General features: G+C 38.4%; 1 protein-coding gene across 8 annotated transcripts in view; it reads left to right on the forward strand.

The window, feature by feature from the left end:
* LPGAT1 (lysophosphatidylglycerol acyltransferase 1) overlaps nucleotides 1-20,017 on the forward strand; it is a 114,318-nt gene that overhangs the window by 88,038 nt on the left and 6,263 nt on the right. For 6 of the 8 annotated variants that reach the window (XM_072831151.1, XM_072831154.1, XM_072831155.1 and 3 more), the window contains exon 7: nucleotides 17,167-17,273. In XM_072831151.1, coding sequence (XP_072687252.1) covers nucleotides 17,167-17,273 — 107 coding nt within the window. Of the gene's footprint in view, nucleotides 1-3,329; nucleotides 3,361-5,524; nucleotides 7,565-17,166; nucleotides 17,274-20,017 lie in introns of those variants that run through there. The other 2 variants (XM_072831153.1, XM_072831156.1) reach the window with 2 other exon arrangements.

Below are 20,017 nucleotides of genomic sequence, written 5' to 3' on the forward strand. Positions count from 1 at the left end.
TGGCCCAGTCAGTTAAGCATCTACCTCTTGATCTCAGCTCAGGCCTTGATTTCAGGGTCCTGAGTTTCAAGTCCCCCATCAGGCTCTATGCTGAGTGAGGAGCGTACTTAAAAAATAAATAAAATAAATAAATTTCAAATAAATATATCCTATGCTTTGAGGGAAAAATGATACTTCCTCATTCCATCCCTTTAATCCCAAACAATGATGTCAGGACCTTCAGTTCAGAATTGAGGCCTCTTCTGGCACATAACACATAATGAGGATCAGTTTCACCTGAAAACCCTCCTTGTGATCATATAAGGAGGTCCATATAAGGAGGTCCATAGTCTTATTTCGTGAGCCATTAGAAAGCATTTTTCCCCGTGGTCCAAACTGTAAAGGTTTGGAAATGTTCTAAACGTTATTGAAAAATGAACCCTAAATCATCCACTGGGATGACTGATAGTTGTTTTAGTCAAGGTTTCTTCAGAGAAATAGAACCGAGAGGATATATAGAGTGATATATAAGAGAAGATTCAATTTAGGAATTGGTTTTCATGATTATGGAGGCTGAGAAGTCTTATAATCTGTTGTTTGCAAGCTGAAGAACCAGGGAAGCCAGTGGTAAATTCAGTCTGAGTCCCAAAGTTTGCAAATGGGAGGGTAGGAGAGGATGACATCTATCCAGTCCTTATCTGAGTCTAAAAGCCCAAGAAGCAGGTACACTGATGTCCCTAAGTCAGGAGAAGATGGATATCTTAGCTCAAGCAGAGAGTGGATTCACCCTTCTCGTACTTTTTGTTCTGTTCAGGCCCTCAGTGGATTGAATGGTGCCCGCCTGCATTGGTGGGGGCAGTCTTCTTAATCTACTGATTCAAATGTTAGTCTCTTCTAGATATACCTAGAAATAATGTTTCCCAGCTATCTGAGCGTTCCATAGCCCAGTCAAGTTGACAAATATAGTTTTAACCATCCCAGTAGTCTACATAGATAATCCAAGAAACTGAATTGACCATCTATTTATAGCGTTCATCAATCTTTTTATTTAAATTGAGTTACTCAACATATTACTTGACATCATTAGTTTCAGATATAGAGTTCAATAATTCATTAGTACATGTAACACCCAGTGCTTGATATAAAATCACTACAGAAAAATCAATGGTATCCCGTATCCTGGCAATAAATAGGAAATACAATCTTTAAAGAAAAATGCTATTCTCAGAAGCAAGAAGACTATAAAGTACCTCACAGTAAGATGTAACAAAAAGTGTGTAAGACTTTTATGAAGAAAAAATATAAAAGCTTCATTGAACATAAAAGAACTAAATAGTTGGAGAGACTGTGCTTATAGAGGGGAAGACTCAAAATTACAAAGATGTCAGTTCTCCCGAATTAATCTATAAATTTAACATAATGGCAATTACATAATTGCAATCTAGGAGGGTTTTTCTCAAAACTTGATGAAATGGTTCTAAAATTCGAGAGAGTAAAGATAACTGTGAATATAGCAAAGACAGTTTGAAAATGAAAGAAACATCCTACCAAATGTCAAGGCTTACTGTAATTAAAACAGTGTAGTATGAGGGCAGGACCAGACCAATGGAAAGATTAGAAAATCCAGACTTGGGGACTTGTGTATGATTAAGTAAGTATCACATATCAGTGGAACAAAGACTATTCAACAAATGAAGTGGTTTAGGACCATTGGTTCTATATAGCACAGTGATTCTCTGTTAATAGTGAATACCTCTGGTGGGGAGGGACTTCTCACTATACTATTTGAGTTTGTTCGTTTTTTACAACTTGAATGTATTAATTTTTCGATTTAAAAAACTAATGGAAAAAAGAAATTGCCTGCAGAACTTAGAATTTTGGTCTAATAATCCATAATTGAAACAAAAGCATTTTCATCAGGTAGTTTTAAGAATGTAATAAATTCACATTTAAAATAACATTCAGGGGCAGCCCCAGTGGCCCAGCAGTTTAGCGCCTTCAGCCCAGGATGTGATCCTGGAGACCCGGGATCACGTCCCACGTTGGGCTCCCTGCATGGAGCCTGCTTCTCCGTCTGTGTCTCTGCCTCTCTCTCTCTCTGTGTCTGTCATGAATAAATAAAATCTTTAAAAAATAAAATACCATTCGGGGCACCTGGGTGGCTCAGTATATTAAGCGTCTGCCTTTAGCTCAGATCACCATCCCAGGGTCCTGGGAATCGAGCCCCACGTCTGGCTCTCTGCTCAGCTGGAGAGCTTGCTTTTCCCTTTCCCTCAGTGATCTCTCTCTCGCTCTTGCTCTGTCTCAAATAAATAAAAATCTTTAAAAAATAAAAATAAATAAAATAAATATCATTTAATAGACACCACATAGATTTTACCCCTTTGTGTCCAGCATATTGAAATTCTAGTCTAGATTTTCATATTCTAGTGCTTTATCCATAATTAAAAGTGAACTTTAAGGGGCTTAAATGTCTATAATACTTTTTTGGTGTAGAAGTTGGAATAAAGGAGAATAAAATTAATATAGTGAAAATCAGTTATTTAACTTAATGGGGACCAAATTTCAGGTCACCTTTTCCCAGGAACTGTGAATAACTCTACAGTAGTTCACCCTTGAGTGATACACACATTTAGACACTAATGATGCATGCTTAGAGGTTTACCACCCTCCACCCCAGCCCCAAAATTACCCACCTGGGAGGGAGGTACTAAGCTTGCCTCTGGAGCTAAAAGTGGCTTTCCTTTTTTCCTAGCAGAAGAAAACAATGTCCTATCTTTAGTTTTTCTTATGCTAGGGCTTTTCTGTATCCCTGCTTAGAATTATTGCTCACTTCACCCCTATTTTTGCTGTTTCTGGTAATTCTCTTCTTTCTGTCTCCTTTTCTTATCATCTCTTGTTTTCTGCTGCTTTGCCTCCATATCGTAGCTTTTCCCTGGAAAAGGCTGGACATTTTAGTCAGAGGTCACTATTTGGAGCTTCTAGTTGGAAAATGGAAAGCTACACATTTAAGTTTAATCTTCAGGTTTTTAGTTATGCTTGGCTGTTTTTATTAATGCTCACCACCCACAAGTTCTTTCTTTTTTTTTTTGCGCCAGCAGTTTTTTCCTCCCCTTTCCTTTAAGAAAAGAAAACATTTTAGTTTGTCACCATTCAGGATGCTGGAGGCATTGAATTACTGGTCTTAATTGAAGTTTGACTGAGTTTGTGGGTTGAATTCTGTGTTTCTGTAATGAAGTTGAAATTTGAAAGAGGTGAACCATCATTTCAAGTGAGATAAACTTCATCTTTTACTTAGAAGACAGACTTCATTTCTTTTATTTTAAGATGTCATTTTTTATTTGTTTTAGAAAGATATATATATAGAGAGAGAGAGAGCGTGAGCAGGAAGAGGAGCAAAGGGAGTGCAGAGCCTGACGCAGGGCTCTATCTCAGGACCCTGGGATCATGACCTTAGCTGAAATCGAGAGTCAGCTGCCCAACTGACTGAGCCACACAGGGGCCCCGACGTAACATCATTTCCTTCCAAATATTTATAGAAAGTTAAACATGCAAGAAATTTTGTACTTGTTAACATATGTTAACATAGTCGAGAACAAAGACCACAACCTAATTTGCTAAGTTGTTTTCGGTATATGAATCTGGATATAATGTGATATGGAGAACTGTGACAAGCTTTGGAAATGAAGCACTCTCTCCCCACCTCCTGGCCCCGTGGGTTTCACCATGTTCTATGCACTTTCATGTCTCTTCAAGGTTAATCACAATGACTGTCATTGATACTCAAAAACTTTTTGTTTTCTAACTTAATGTTGTTGGAAATATGTCCCCCCAAATAAAAAATTCTTAGCTTTTAATTTTGAAATGAATAATGGTTAAGTATAACTGTCACTGACTACTATCACTATCTTTTAGTTACTTGCAGTTGTTGAATTGAATCTGAGAAGTGGCAGGGCTAGCTAGGTCTTTTTGTCTAACCTTTCATTTAATACAGGATCTCATACACACACACACACACACACTATGACAGATTGCTTAAATATAGACTTCTCCAGGAGTCTGTTTTTAGCCTCTTTTGTCTGTGGAGGTGTGAGTTCATAGTAGGAGAGTAAACAGAAACAGCTCCCGAAGAGACATACCTCTAGTTCCCCAGCCTTCTCCCAAGTTCCAGATCCTCATTTTACTTCCTTTCCTCCACTGGGATCGCCTGTTGCTTCTGCAAGCCTAGTATTTCTAAAACTGAACTCATTTTTCTTCACATAAACTTGTCTCTCCTGGCTGTCCAGTCGGGGTTTATGTTAACACCATTCTGCACTCACCCAGAATGAACATTTTAGAGTTCCTTTGACTCTTTCACCTTTTAGTTTAATTCTCTCTCTCAAATTCAGCTACCAGTTCCTATGAAGGAAACCTCTGTAATGTATGTTTCTACCCCTTTGTTGTTGTTGTTGTTTTAATCTAAATGCCACAGCCTAGCTCATACCTCATTACCTTTTACCTGGAATATATTTGCTTATTAAATATTCCCTTAATTAATATTGGTTCTGTCTTCAGTCATTGTTTATTTTACTGCTGTATTCCTCTTCCTAAAGCATGATACCTTCTTTTTTTCTTTTTCCATAGTTTATAGATTAGATAATAGTATTATATCAGTGTTAATTTGAAATTACCTGATTTTGATCCTTCCACTGTGGTTACGTTAGAGACTGTCTTTGTATTTAGAAAATACACATGGAAGGACTTAGGGAACACTCTCTGTAACTTCCTCTCAAAAGTCGAAAAATCATATATACACACATATATATGCATATGGGGAGAAAAAATGGTAAATATGGAGAATATTGATATTTGGGGAATCTGGGTGAAGCATATATGTGAATGTGAATTCTCTATACTATTTTTACAACTTTTCTTTGAACGTGAAATTATCTTAAAAAGTTTTCAAAAGTCATTAGGCATATAGGGAGAATTCTGTGTGTCTTCCCCTCAGTTTTGCTGGGAACCTTAAACTGCCCCCCAAAATAGTCTTAACAAAAAATTTCTAAAAGTCGTTAGACTCAAGGAAAGTGTAATAGTGATTCTCTTAAGTAAATATCATAGTGTTGTATTTTGCTTGACAATTTACTTCCTTCAGCAAGCATTTATTTGTTAAATATCTTATTGTGTCTCAATATAGAACACTAATAAAGATGTAATAAATAAGCTTGAGGTCTGAACAATGCCCCCTCGTTGTTTATACCCTCGTGTGACATGTGGATTTACTACAATTTTGACGATCACAAGGAGCAGGAGCTGGGCTCAAGGGATAGGGGCCCCAGGCTGAACTTTCCCAGCTGTGCAAGGAAGCGGTGGACAAGGTGCTGCCTGCCTTCTCCCTTTTTCCATCAGTGTTCAAGGCACTCAGAATTCTCTATGACCCTGGGTTTGCTGCCTTAGATCCTTGGTTTGTCCCTGGGTTGAAGTAGGTAAAAGCTTCTATCTGAGTTGCTGAAATCTATTTTCAGATAACTAAGTGGGCTTTTTTTTTTTTTTTTTCCTTCTTAAGCCTTGCTAGTGGATTGGGGGAAGCTATAAATATTACATTTCATTATGTTGAGGATGAAGCCTTGAGCAGCTTACCTCAAGACGGTGGCTCAGAGCAAGACTTCTGGGACTTGAATGCTGGGAGATATTCCGATATGTTAAATTTGACAGTATCTGTTCTTGTCCATAAATCTGTTTTTGGAGGCAAGTAGTTTCTGCATTTCTGAGTTATTCTTATCACACTAACCCTGGTGGTGTCACTTAACTATTCCCATGGTACTGATGGCTGTCTACAGATGGCACCTCCTAAGTTTTACGCCAGCAGGTTACTTTCATTTTAGTTCTGTTCAGCAAACTTGAGTTCCCATGAAGGATTAAGCACTGATATACACACTGGGTATGCAATGTTGAGGACAGCACAGCCCGATAGAGGGAATAGACACGTGAGAAAATGAATAGAACATCAACTAGTAAGCATAGCTCCAAAGGACAGAGTTGGCATTGAGAAGGGAAATACTAACTGTAGGAGAAGAGGAGGAGGAAACTGAAAGGAAAAGGGGTAAGAGACCCAAATCCTGATCTTCCATAGCAACAAGTCAATGAATACATATGAAACCGGATAATCCAGAAATAGTGGTAGTAGGTTGTTTGTAAGCAATATGGAGGTAAATAGCAAAAGAAAATGGAAGGAGTTGTATCTGGAAAACAGGTGTCTAGGAGGGAAAATACAGGGTCATTACTCTTCATTGTGAACCTTGTAGTACTCTGACTCTTGAAAACTGGATGCAATGTGTTACTTTATTTAAAAAGATTTTTAAATCCTACTTCCTCTTTTAGACCAACGCAAGTGATACCATTTCCATGTATCCTGTGCTATAAGTAGGCACACACACCCCTTCCTTTAAACTTAACACAGAAGTTCTTTAAACTCCTTACGCAACATTTACCATATCTAGTTTTAGAGGATGTGTTTACTGTTCTTTTCCCTCTGCTACATCATTAGGATTTTGAAGGCAGGAACTGTCCATCTCAAAATTTTCCTGCATGCTTATTAAGTCCTTTACTTGTAGTTGGCATAACTCACTTTGAGGATTTAGCCATGTTGTTTGTTAGCTCCCATTTTGGATTCTTGGTAACATGAAAATTCAAATGTTCTAACTCAAATATATAGAGGTGCCAGCTGCTAAGCATTATTTATATCTTTTTTTTTTTTGCAAGTGTAATTTATCTAGTGCTCTTAAATCTGATTCAATGGATTTTGGTAGAATACTCTGTATTCAAGAGTACATTCTGGATTACTGATAATTAGAGTTTTTGTTTCTTGAAAATTAGAAGCTGGTTTCTCATTTGGATAACTACTGGTATTGGGAAGATGTATTTCTTTTATTTATTTGTTTACTTCTTTATATCCCATAAGAATGCCTTTTATTTGATTCCAAGAGGACTAGTATTGAGTGCATTTGATACTTTGCCATATCAGGGGATTAGTTGTTTTAATATTTTAATCCCATGGTGATCAAACAGAGTAATAAAAGTAGATTGCTCTTGAGGGAGCATTTGGTCTGCAATCCTGGCCATTTCCTAAGGCAAGAGAGTGTCCAGGCTCTTCTAGGCAGATGGTAGGGAAGGCTTTCTGTTAAAACACAGCCCCATTCCCACACTCACCGCCATTTAAAGCAATATATTCCTCACCAACCTTACCATGTTCTTTCAGGAGTTCAGATAGTAAACCCAACTTTCTCTTTTTAATTCAGCCATATTTTTAGTCACTTTTCTCCTTATAAAGATGTTTTAAATACTATTTTAAGATATTCTCTAGCCCTGTGGCTCCTGCTAAGTTATTCTTAGGTTGATTAGGCCTGATTTTATGTATATAGAAATAGTATATTTTTAGAAGTCAAAAAGTAATACAATTAATTTCCCAAACCATTTGGCTACTATTCAATGTAGTAGAAGGGAGTAGTTTAAAGAGTGCTACCTATATTGCAAAACTGTTAAGATAGTATGAAATTATCTAAAAGTAAAAAGTAATTTGTAATGCCATCCACTTAAAAATAAAATCCATTTTTTAAAAGATTTTATTTATTTATTCATGAGAGACATACAGAGAGAGGCAGAGACACAGGCAGAGGAAGAAGCAAGCTCCATGCAGGAAGCCCGATTCAGAACTCGATCCCGGGATTCCAGGATCATGCGCTGAGCTGAAGGCAGACACTCAACTGCTGAGCCACCCAGGCATCCCTAAAATCCAATTTTTTAATTTAAGTTTTTAGTTTTAAAAAAATTCTTCTAGTATCAGGATGAAGTTTAACAGACTTTCCTAAAAACCTCAACTCTTTAAGGATATCTAATTTGGAGGAAACAAAAAGAAAGAAACGATTATATTTCCTGAAGAGTTAAGTTTCCTGGGTGGCTCTGGGCACACACCTCTCTTGTGCTGGCTACGGATCATGAGGCCTTCTTCCGCCTGGAGTCTGCCCTGTCACACAGTGCAGGGCTCAGTCAGTGGTTTGAAGTCGTGACTCCCCCTCTGAGTCTGTTTCTTTCTGGGATTCCTGCCTTTCCAGCTGCTATGGTCATCCTAATCTCTGTCCTCTCTTTCTTCAACCAGTAAGACTACATATTCTCATGTAAATTTTAGGTCTCCCTGGGTGGCGCTAATTAGAAATTATTCTCAGGTAAAAAGCTGGAAAAAATGGAAGACTCTCCCAGTGCCATTCCTGTCTTCCCAGTGTTGACATTCCTCTGGTGTTGACCTGTCTCTAGTCCCTCCCCAATGCATTCCACTAATTCCTTTTTGTGTTTCATCCTGAATTTGTAACTGTTAACCTGTGAACTACTCTGAGCTTATGAAAAGCAGAACTCACCACTTATTTTAATAGATATTATAAGTCACAGGGAGAGTTACAACTAAATCTCAAATTTTAATGGGTAAAAGAATAGATTTTGCCCTCGAGTATGCCCCTGTTCACTCTTCTGGCCTTTTAAAGTAGTACAGCATTGAGCCAAAGTGACTGTAAACATAGGCACTGAAGTCATGTGGTGGTACTTAGTTAAAGGACGTTTATCTGGGGGCACCTGGGTGGCTCAGTCGGTAAAGCATCTGACTCTTGACTCTTGATCTCGGCTGAGGTCTTAATGGTAGGGTAGCAGGGTCAGGATTTCAAGCCCCACATTGGGCTCCATGCTGGGTGTGGAACCTACCTAAAACTTTTTTATTAATTAAAAAAAATTTTTTTAAAGGATGTTTATCTGTATAATTCAGAATATTTCTATTAAGATAAATATTGAAATGAAAACACAAGATCTCTGTATACTTAAAGAGAACTCATGGATGGATCCCCAAGAATATGTCCCCAAATTTGCATATCCCAATTGTGAAATACTGCTAGCTATCCTCTAAAGCAGAGCCTCTCTGACTATGATACTCTCCAGTTTAAAAATCTTTCCATGAGGGTGCCTGCGTGGCTCAGTTGGTTGGGTGTCTGTCTCTAGATTTCGGCTCAGGTTGTGATCCCAGGGTCTGAGATGGAGCCAGCCCCACGTGAGCTCTGCACTCAGCAGGGAGTCTGCTTGAGATTCTCTCTCCCTCCACTCTACCCCCTATACGTGCTCACTCTCCCTTTTTCTCTCTTTCAAAATAAATAAATCTTAAAAAAAAAAATAAAAAATAAAAAAAATAAAAAAAATAAAAATAAATCTTAAAAAATAAATCTTTCCATGAGAGACATTCTCATAAATTGCTAGTGGGAATGTAAATTGGTATAATCTTTATAAAGACAATTTGGCAACATTTTTCAAGATTACTAATGCATTCAATCTTGATTTAGCAATATCACTTTTGGGATTTTATCCTGTAGATATACACATAAGAATGGACTTTTGCATAATGTTATTCATCACTACACGTTTAGAATAACAAAAGATAAGAAACTGTCCATCATTAGGGAATAAGAGGAATTTCATGTTTAGTGTGTATTAAGACATTACAATGAAATTAGGAAATTTTAACAGAATGAAAAGGAAAATATAATCTATAAAAATTCATGGGATATAACATAATCTGTATTTAGAGGAAAATTTGTACCCTTAAAAAGCTTCTGTGAGAAAAGAAAAAAACTGAAAATCAGTGATCTAAATGTCTACCTCAAGAATTTAGGGGGAAAATGCAAATTAAATACAAAGATAGTAAAATGCAGGGAATTATAAAGGATAATTTTTTAATGGAAATCGAAATTGCCAATATCAGGAATGTAAAGGGGGACATTACTACAGTTTCTCTAGTCATTAAAAAGACAGTAAAAGACATTAAGTATAAGTCTTCCAGAGCATAGAAAAGAGGAGATACTTCTTTTTTTTTTTTTTTTTTTTTTTAAGAGGAGATACTTCTGAGCTTGTTTTATGAGACCAGCAAAATCTGAACCAAGGGTATTGTAAGAAAGGAAAATTTACAGGCAAATCTCTTACATGATTATCGATGCCAGACTAACCCAGGTATATATAAAAAACACATCAGATTATATACTGAGAATATATATTCCAGGTATGAAAGTTTGGTTTAACATTCAAAATCAGTCAATTGAATTCATTACATTAACAGAATAAAGAAAGAAATTACATAAGCATGTAATAGATGGGGAAAAATCAATAAAGTGTTAACTCCCACTCATGATAGCAAAGAAAACACTTAGCAAACTAGGAATAGAAGGGGATTTTTAAAATCATATTGATGGTATCTACCAAAAAAATCTACAGTAGATATCAGACTTAATGGTGAACTATTGAATGTTTCTCCCTGAAAGATGAGAAATGAGAGACAAGGGAGCTCGTTACTACCACTTCTATTCAGTATTATCTGGATCAGGCAATGTGACAAGAAAAAAGGAGTCAACTGTAAATATAGAAAAGGTAAAAACAAAATCGTCATTATTTGTGTTAATTCATCTTCCTACCTGTAGATTAAGGTTAGAGGATTGCTTGGCGGACATGGACATGCCGTCTTCACAATACTAATGTAATGGCTATTTCATACAAGTAGGTACCTGAAGAGACTTCTCAGACAAGGGAAAAGGCTAGGAAAAGCTACTTCAAAAAAATAAATAACTCATCTCCCTTTGAAACCCACTTTAAGTGAGATGGTGGCTTGAGACAGGGAGTTTGGCCTTTTGCAGCCAAGGACAAAGATGTAACAGATGAAGAGATGTGAGCTTAGTGTTGTGTGGTGAACACTGAGAATATTTTTCCATAGAAATGTGTTTGCCTAATGGCTACATTCTGTAGGATTCCATGTCCACTACAGGTGAAATAGTCTGTGGAAACAGCCTTAGGAGCTTGTGTATCCTATGTAATTTTCCCCTGTAGGGATCTGCATCATTCTTAGTTGAAATGGGGAGAGAAAAAAGAAGAGACAATAAAATTCTTGGAATATTATTTCTAATTTGAGGGTTCTTTATAATTCAGAGTAGAAAGTTACGCTTTGAAGGAATGGAAAGACAAACTTGTTTAAATAGCCCAGGGCCTCCTCATTTGAAATTTTATCTCCATGTCCCTGCTCCTCTTATTATATCAATATTGATAATAAGAGTCTTGAAAATCTCTGTCAGGAATTCACCTTTGTAATACTTGGTAACAACATTTATCTATTTATATGACTGGTCTTGAGGCTGACTACATTGTTACCTCACTGGTATAGAAATACACACACACTATCTGTATAGAATAGAATACTGTATGAAAATAGTCATGGATTGTCAAACCCTTACAACAGCTTCAGGTCCAGTCTAGTCACTACAGCTGTTGCTGAACCCAGAAAACTTGAAAGCACGATACTTGCCATGAGCGATCTGGCATTTAACAACTGCCACCGTCACTACTGATGCCAAGTCAGGCCACTACCTTCTGCCCACTAGTATACATATAGAATGACTTTATAAGGTAAATAATATTATTAACCCATTTTACAGATGAGGGAACTAAGTTTAAGTTGTACAGAGGATAAAACCATTTTCCCCTGGTCACATAGTTGGCAAGTGCTCTAGAGCCAGAATTCAACTCCAGGCAGTCTGTCCCAGAGTCTGTACTCTTAATCACTATGCCACACTACCTTCTGGGATTATTTTAATTGTGCCTAAAAAGCAAAGACCGTGGATGCACATATTAAAAAACAACAACAACAAAACTACCCCAAACCAAAATTCTACTGCTTGTGGAAGGGAATTTCAACCGTGAAGTCCCACTCTCACTTTAGTGAGGTGTATGAGAACATGAGAGAGTGCAGAGGTAAAATTTTTAGTTTGAAAGAGATCTTTCGGTTACTTAAGAGTATAGGCATTAAAAGGGCTAAGAAATACTAGCTGATGAGATGATTTTATGTAGTGTTAAGCATTTCAAGTATTTCTTCTCTTTAAAAGTCGTGATGTCCTTTAATTCCTCTTTTTTTTTTTTTGTAAATTTTTTTTTAAATTTTTATTTATTTATGATAGTCACACACACACACACACACAGAGAGAGAGAGAGGCAGAGCCACAGGCAGAGGGAGAAGCAGGCTCCATGCACCAGGAGCCCGACATGGGATTCGATCCCGGGTCTCCAGGATCAGGCCCTGGGCCAAAGGCAGGCGCCAAACCGCTGCGCCACCCAGGGATCCCTTTAATTCCTCTTTTTGTTGTTAGCTCTTTCAAAGCAAAAGAAAACCTAATTCTGGTAGGGGATTTTATGGTAGCTGAAACTTAAAGTTTCTGGACTTTAGGATCTCCTACCCCATTAAAATATTTAATAAACCAAAACACTTCTCTATTACTGCTTTAGAGCAACGTAGTACTTTATTTAGGGGAATAGAATGGTGACTAGCATTAAGAAAGCTATTTTCTGTGTAAATAAAACTCTATTTTGCTTACCTTTCATCCTTTTCCAATTTTTGAAAGTAGAATTTGTAATCAAAACTGTGCTTTCGGGATCCCTGGGTGGCACAGCGGTTTGGCGCCTGCCTTTGGCCCAGGGTGCGATCCTGGAGACCCGGGATCGAATCCCACATCGGGCTCCCGGTGCATGGAGCCTGCTTCTCCCTCTGCCTGTGTCTCTGCCTCTCTCTCTCTCTCTGTGACTATCATAAATAAATAAAAAAAAAATTTAAAAAAAAAAAACAAAAAACAAAAAAAAAAAAACTGTGCTTTCCTGGGGCTCTTGGGTGGCTTAGTGTTTGAGCGTCTGCCTTCATTCAGTTCAAGGCATGATCCCAAAGTGCCAGGATCGAGTCCTCATCTAGCTCCCCACAGGAAGCCTGCTTCTCCCTCTGCCTGTGTCTCTGCCTCTCTCTGTGTGTCTATCATGAATAAATAAATAAAATCTTTAAAAAACAAAACTGTGCTTTCCTGAAGTCGATTTTTATTTTTTTTTAATTTTTATTTATTTATGATAGTCACACGGGGAGAGAGAGAGAGATGAGAGAGAGAGAGAGAGGCAGAGACACAGGTAGAGGGAGAAACAGGCTCCATTCACCCGGAGTCCGATGTGGGATTCGATCCCTGGTCTCCAGGATCACGCCCTGGGCCAAAGGCTAAACCATTGCGCCACCCAGGGATCCCCACTGAAGTCGATTTTTAATAGATGTTTTTTCATATCATACTTTTCCTTCATTTCCTCTCTTCTTATCCTATCTACAGATACTTAAATTGGGGTGCTAAAATACACCAAATCTGGTATTTAAGTGTTTAAATAACAAAAGGATCTGATTATAATGCAATTCGTAAATATGTTCCTTCTGATTGTTTTTGTATGCAAATGACCATGTTACATGAGTCATTTTAAGAAGACTTTGAAGAAGTCTGAGCATGGGCATTCTGGTAATTTGGAATGCTTTGTGCTCCTTGACTTAACTTGAAATAATAATACCCCTTTGTAGAAAGGCAAGCAGTAGACAGTGGTCAAAGATAGAAAATCATCTTAGACTTTTCAGAAATAACAGGATAGCTTCTTAGAGAAAATGGTAGCTCGGATTCATATCAACTTTCATGCCCTTCCAAAACTCTAGTAGAATGACACTGAAGAGTTTCTTTAAGGTGTTTACCCATGAGGATGAGGAAAAGCAGTAGGAAAGGCAATAGTAGCAAAAGTCAGGAAATTAGAAAACAGAACAGTCAATAACCCAATAGAACCCTAAGCCAGGAATCAACCTGACTTACGCCACAGAACTGAAAAATTGGCAAGGATCAGAGCCCGTGGACATGAGGTTAAAAGGGTTGCTGCCTTTGGGGGTTCTGGTTGAAATCTGCTGAAGAACTCCACTCTCCAAAACCCCTCCCCTCCATCCCACAGCTGGGGGATTATTCATTCCCTGCTGTGGCAGGAACTGGAGGCTTCTTCTGGAGGAGTATCTAGAGGCTCTCTAGACTCAAGGGTACCTATCACAGCTGAGGGAGGTCCCATAATGAAAACACAGAATGGCTAAGTGATGTCAGGGCACCCAGTGCTGAGACACTCCTCCTCCCCCACCTCAGCCCTGATGTCTCACTCTGCTACCAGAAAGCCAAAAGGGAGGCCTTCATTCTCTAGGCAGGAAATCAGAGGATCTTCCTCTGGAGAAATGGCAAGTTCAGGAAGAAAGACCCAACTTCAATGGCCCAACCAGATAATCCTCCATGAAGTTCCCAGTCAACAAACTGCACTCACGGGCTGAGAGCCTTCAGTCAGCTGTTTAATCCCACATCTATACATGTGGGTGAACAACAAAGACTCACCAGATAACTTGTCATCTGATGGGCCTCTACTGTGATAGAGACTAAAACAAACATAAGAAACTGACTTGGAGTAATGATTCAAGGAGTAATGATTCAAGGAAATCCCAGCTGCCAAAAAATCCTGAGAGTTTGTTAACCCTCTTCTCTGCTTTCATCTTCTAATTCTCACAGAGATAAGATTCTCATAGAGATACGATATTGCAACAAGAAAACAACAGTATACTATAAAAAAAAGGACATTCAGAGAGCTCTTAGAAATTACAAATATGAAAAAAGGAATAAAAACTCCATTAAAAAAATTTAGAAATTAAAAAAAAAAAGTTTAGAAATTAAATAACTCTCCTAGAAAGGAGGACACAAAGGCAGAGATGGAAGAAAATGAGTGGCAACCCTGAATCCTGTATCTAGGAAACCTAGGCAAGATGGTGGAAGAGTAGGGATCCTCAATTCATCTGGTCCTACAAACTTACCTAGATAACTTTCAAAACATCCTGAACACCTACAAATTCAACCCAAGATGTAAAGAGAGAACAGCTGGAATGCTACAGAGAGAAAAGTGATTGCTCCTGACAAGCCATTCTGCAGTGGACAAAATGACTAGAAGGAAGAATTCACCATAAAAGAAAGAACCAGAAGTAATGCTCTCTGCCACAGTCTTGCTGGATATAGATTTAAATACCATGTCGGAGATACAATTCAGAAGTACAATCATAAAATGACTGGTGGCTCTGGAGAAAAGCATAAAGGGGCTCTAGAGATTCTCTTACTGCAGAATTGAGATCTAATCAGGCCGAAATGAATGCTGTATCTAGTCAAATTATCGACCAGGTGTGAGGACAGAAAAAAGACATTGGCAGAAATGCCAGACTTCGAGTACCCTTTCCCCAGAAACCACTGGAGGCTGTGCTCCATCAGAATGTAGAATAAATACAGAAAAAGGAAGACGTGAGAGGTAGGAAACACTAAATGCATTTTAGGAATGCAGAGAATCACCAGGACAAAATAAGAGGCCTTTGCATGATGAAAACTACAGGCCACAAGTCCACAGTGTGGGCGAAATTTATTCAGGAAAACGAAATTAAAAGAATGCCTGATGCACACAAATGCCTTGAGAGAAGATCTAGAGCACAGGTCAGACTCGCTTACTGCCTGCTTTTTAAATAAAATGTTATTTGAATATAACTCTACCCATGTATTTATACAAGGTCTAAGGCTGCTTTCACACTACAAAGCCAAGTTGAATAGTTGCGACAGGTACCATAAGGCCTGCAAACTCCAAATATTTTCTTTCTTGCCCTTTAAAAAAAAAGTTTGTAGATGGGTTTTAAGGAATTGACTCTTGACAGACCAGAGTTTATGGGTAAATTAGTTATGTATACAGAGAAAACAATTCAACTGCTCATTTCAGGGAGAAGGAAAGAAATCATAGCCTTGATTTACTATGTGGCTTAGCTTTGAATCTATGTCCATGCCTAATACTCCGCTCATTAAAAATTACCATGGAACTGCATTGGGAAGATGGGAAGGATGTGAATGTGTGGTGGGAAAAGGCCGAAGGAGTTTACTCTCTGTCTTTCTTCCACACTGGGAAGTCAGTAGGTTGGCCCTAAAACTGAAGAGGAAACATGTCAATAAATATCAAGATACTTAATCAAAAGAGGTAAAAAATTGATTCCTCTGGGTAGAGAGAAACAACAGGCAGAGAGACAGGGACCACTGTTTTTCATTTGAATCTTTTGCAGGCTTTTAAAACTGTGTCCCTTTATACCTTCAATTAAAATGAAATTAAGAAAACTCCCCACAAAACTAGAAAACAAAAAAAGAAATTCTTTTCAGCATCAGCAAATACATAGTATGGTCACGAGTTGCCCTTTCCTGCCCTCATGTCCAGCAGATATGTATCACCAATCATCCTAGTCTGTTTCCTGGTGAGTTGGACGTGTTCACAGAATCTGCACATTCGAGCTCCAAGAAGAGGCGGCCCTGCTCAGGAAACCTGTATCTCTGATACAAATTAGAAAGATTCTATCTGGTTCATGGACATTTCCTCCAAAAGAACATTGTTAAGATGCATTTATTTGGTCTAGCATCCGACTACTCTGAATGTGTCCTAAAGTGGCTACATTTTATTTTACCTTATTTTTTAAAGTTTTATGTATTTAATTGAGAGAGAGCACACACACATGTGCAGGTGGGGATGAGGGGAGGGTAAAGAGGGGAAACAGACTCCCTGCTGAGCACAGAGTCCATCCCAGCTCCATCTTCCTACTGGGAGACCCTGACCAGAGCTGGAACCGAGTCAGATGCTCAACCGACTGAGCCACCCAAGTGCCCCAGTACCTGCATTTTAAAACTTCGTCTGTTCTGTGGGGAAAAATTAGAGAGGAAGAAAAACCATGAGAGAGACTCCTAACTCTGGGAAACAAACAAACAGGAGTTGCAGAAGGGGAGGTGGGCGGGGGGATGGGGTGACTGGGTGACGGGCACTAAGGAGGGCACTTGATGTGATGAGCACTGGGTGTTATACTATATGTTGGCAAATTGAATTTAAATTTTAAAAACTTCATCTGTTCTGAACACCGTTTCTTCTTAAACCCACAAACATGGGAAGACAGTTATTTCTCAGTATTATTTGTAGATACAGGACAATTTATTAATAGTCTTTCATCATTGGGCACTGGACCTAACATATAATAGGCTGGGAAATGTTTGAATAAGTGATGAATAAATGAACTCTGCTGTATAATCAGCAATTTTTTAAAAACCAAGATGATCTGAGAAGCTGCAGAAATGAACCCTTGCAAAAGTCAGAGGTGATTCTATTGCTTTGTTCAGCTTTTCAGTCACCAAAGCTAAATTGTGTTTCTGAATTATGTTGATTTCTGAATTGAAGTAAGTAGTTTTTGTTTTTTTTTCTAACTCTTCATAGGATCTTTCCAATTAAAGATGTACCCCTGGAGACCGATGACCTTGCTGATTGGCTCTATCAACGTTTTATTGAAAAAGAGGAACTCTTATCACATTTTTATGAAACAGGTACACAGTATCCTATTACATATGTGTCCGAAGTTAGTGATAGTCCCAAAGATGTACTTTAGAGGAGATAACCATTTTTACATTCTTCAGATGCCCTAAAGGAATCTTTTTTTTTTTTTTTTTTTTTTAGTTCATGAGCAACACACAGAAAGAGAGGCAGAGACACAGGCAGAGGGAGAAGCAGGCTCCATGCAGGGAGCCTGACATGGGACTCAGTCCTGGGTCTCCAGGATCACACCCTGGGCTGCAGGCAGTGCTAAACTGCTGCGCCACCGGGGCTGCCCGCCCTAAAGGAATCAAAGTATTTCTGTATTTAAGAGTTTCAGCTTAGAATATTCATAAGGACAAGGTTAATGTTAAATTTATACAGGCTCTTACTTCATCAGCCAGTGTGCAAGATCAAATGATGAGTAAACTGTTGTACAAATAGAACTGATGCAAAACAGCACACAGAGTGTAGTAGAAATCGTATGTGTACAGTTACATGGGCTATTTTATGAATTAGCAAATAACATTTATGATTTGACATTGTACTTAATTGTTTATTTTATTTTATTTTTTTTAATTTTTTTTATTTATTTATGATAGTCACAGAGAGAGAGAGAGAGAGAGGCAGAGACACAGGCAGAGGGAGAAGCAGGCTCCATGCACTGGGAGCCCGATGTGGGATTCGATCCCGGGTCTCCAGGATAGCGCCCTAGGCCGAAGGCAGGCGCCAAACCGCTGCGCCACCTAGGGATCCCTGTACTTAATTGTTTAAATAATACCATCATCTTGCAGTCATTTGAGATCATTTTTTTTTAATTTTTTTTTAAATTTTTATTTATTTATGATAGTCACAGAGAGAGAGAGAGAGAGGCAGAGACACAGGCAGAGGGAGAAGCAGGCTCCATGCACCGGCAGCCCGACGTGGGATTCGATCCCGGGTCTCCAGGATCACGCCCTGGGCCAAAGGCAGGCGCCAAACCGCTGCGCCACCCAGGGATCCCCATTTGAGATCATTTTGAACTGCATTTTTACATGCTTAATTCTTTTCTTTACATATAAGGATAAAGCTTACTTTTTAAGTTTTCATGGATATAACTTATACTTTTCTCCTCGGGAGAAAAAAGTCAATTTACCCGAAGGTCCCTTATCTATACTTAATATTCTCTACCTTCTATGAAAACTGCAATGCAGTGAAACAGACATTGGAAAGGGGGAGGAGAGAGGGAGGAAGAAAGGAAGTTAAGAAAGAAGGAAATTAGCGTTAGTATAATGCCAGGCATTACCAAAGTGCTTTCACAAATAACTATTTTGTAGGCTTATTTTCAAGAACCTACAGTAAAAAAAGGGGGAGCGGGGGAGTTGTTTTGGGCCTGATGAGGCTATGAGATTTTGGATGAACAGAAAGTGCTATTTTCTTCCCACTTAGATTTTTTTTTTTTATTTAAAATTCACATTCATGTTAAATCAGACTGTCAAAGACCTGATGGTGAGCAAAGGCTGATACTGTTTGTTACCTTTAATGCTTTTGTTTTTATGTTTAGGATTGTTTCACATTACCCACAACAGGATTCCCTCCTGATCCTAATGTTCCAACCCGGGGGCTGTGGACTAGTGCATACCCATATGGCAGGGGTTGGACACTGTACACGTGTCTAGAATTCTTAGTAAGACGCATTGAACAAGATGCCCCTCCCTACCATGTGCAGTCCTTGGTCTTACGCTCAACATTTCTTTAAAGATAAAACAGGATAGATATGTAAGACGGCATGAGGTGGTTAAGAGTCAATAGGATCTCTCCTTTTCCAGTCTTCATCTCTTGCTTTATGATATTTAGACAAAATTGTAGCAACAATAATGGAAGTCTCTTTTTAAGAAAGCTATTTGTAAAATAGACCTTGAAACTTGAAAGTGTTCTCTGTAAATTGCTTGTGAGAAGCAAATCCCCACATGAATCAGCTTACCCAAAGGGATTATCAGCAAGGACAAAGACTGTTTGAAATGCTCAAGTGTTATCAAGATGACCTTAGGTAATATTGCTCTGAAGTGGTCTAGCTTTCCCTTCTAGAAAAGAATTTAAGGACATTTGTTCACTTTGTGTTTCTCTTTTTAATTACTAAGATACATTTCATAGATAATATTGCCTTTTGAAAAGAGCATCAGTGATTAATTTTGCTGGCAAAAACATTTAACTTGTAAAGAGAGTGATTAGTGTAAGCTATCTCACTTCAGAAGTTATTTAATAACAATTTCACACATCCCATGTCCTGGCCACTGAGGAAATTTCTAGGGTTACAGTGGCAACAAGGCAGAGAGAGTGCCTGCCCTCATGCAGTTTATATTCCAGAAGGAGATGGTGAACAAGTCTGTAGAAAAAAAGATAGATCTGGATCATTACAGATAGTGACAAGTGCCAAGAGGTGAAATAAAGATGGTGATGAATGTGACTGACTTGAGATGGGAAGGTGGATGGTATTTTTTCTGATATTGGAAGAATGCAGATGAGGCTGCCATTCACTGACATGAGGAGAACCAGCTCAGTCAAGAAGAATAAATGCAAAAGTTCAGAGGCAAGAAAGGGTTCGGTGGTTTGAAAATTGTATTTCAAATGAGATCTCTCTTCAGGAACAATGGGAAGTCACAGAAGATGCTTTAAAAAGCAAACAACAAAAATTCTAGTTAAACTAATATTCAACTTTTATTCCAGGAGACCTTACCACCACAGTAAGATGAATTAATATTTCTATCTTGTCTTTTAG

Source organism: Canis lupus, chromosome 6, assembly GCF_048164855.1.
Source record: "Canis lupus baileyi chromosome 6, mCanLup2.hap1, whole genome shotgun sequence".
Lineage (NCBI taxonomy): Eukaryota > Metazoa > Chordata > Mammalia > Carnivora > Canidae > Canis > Canis lupus.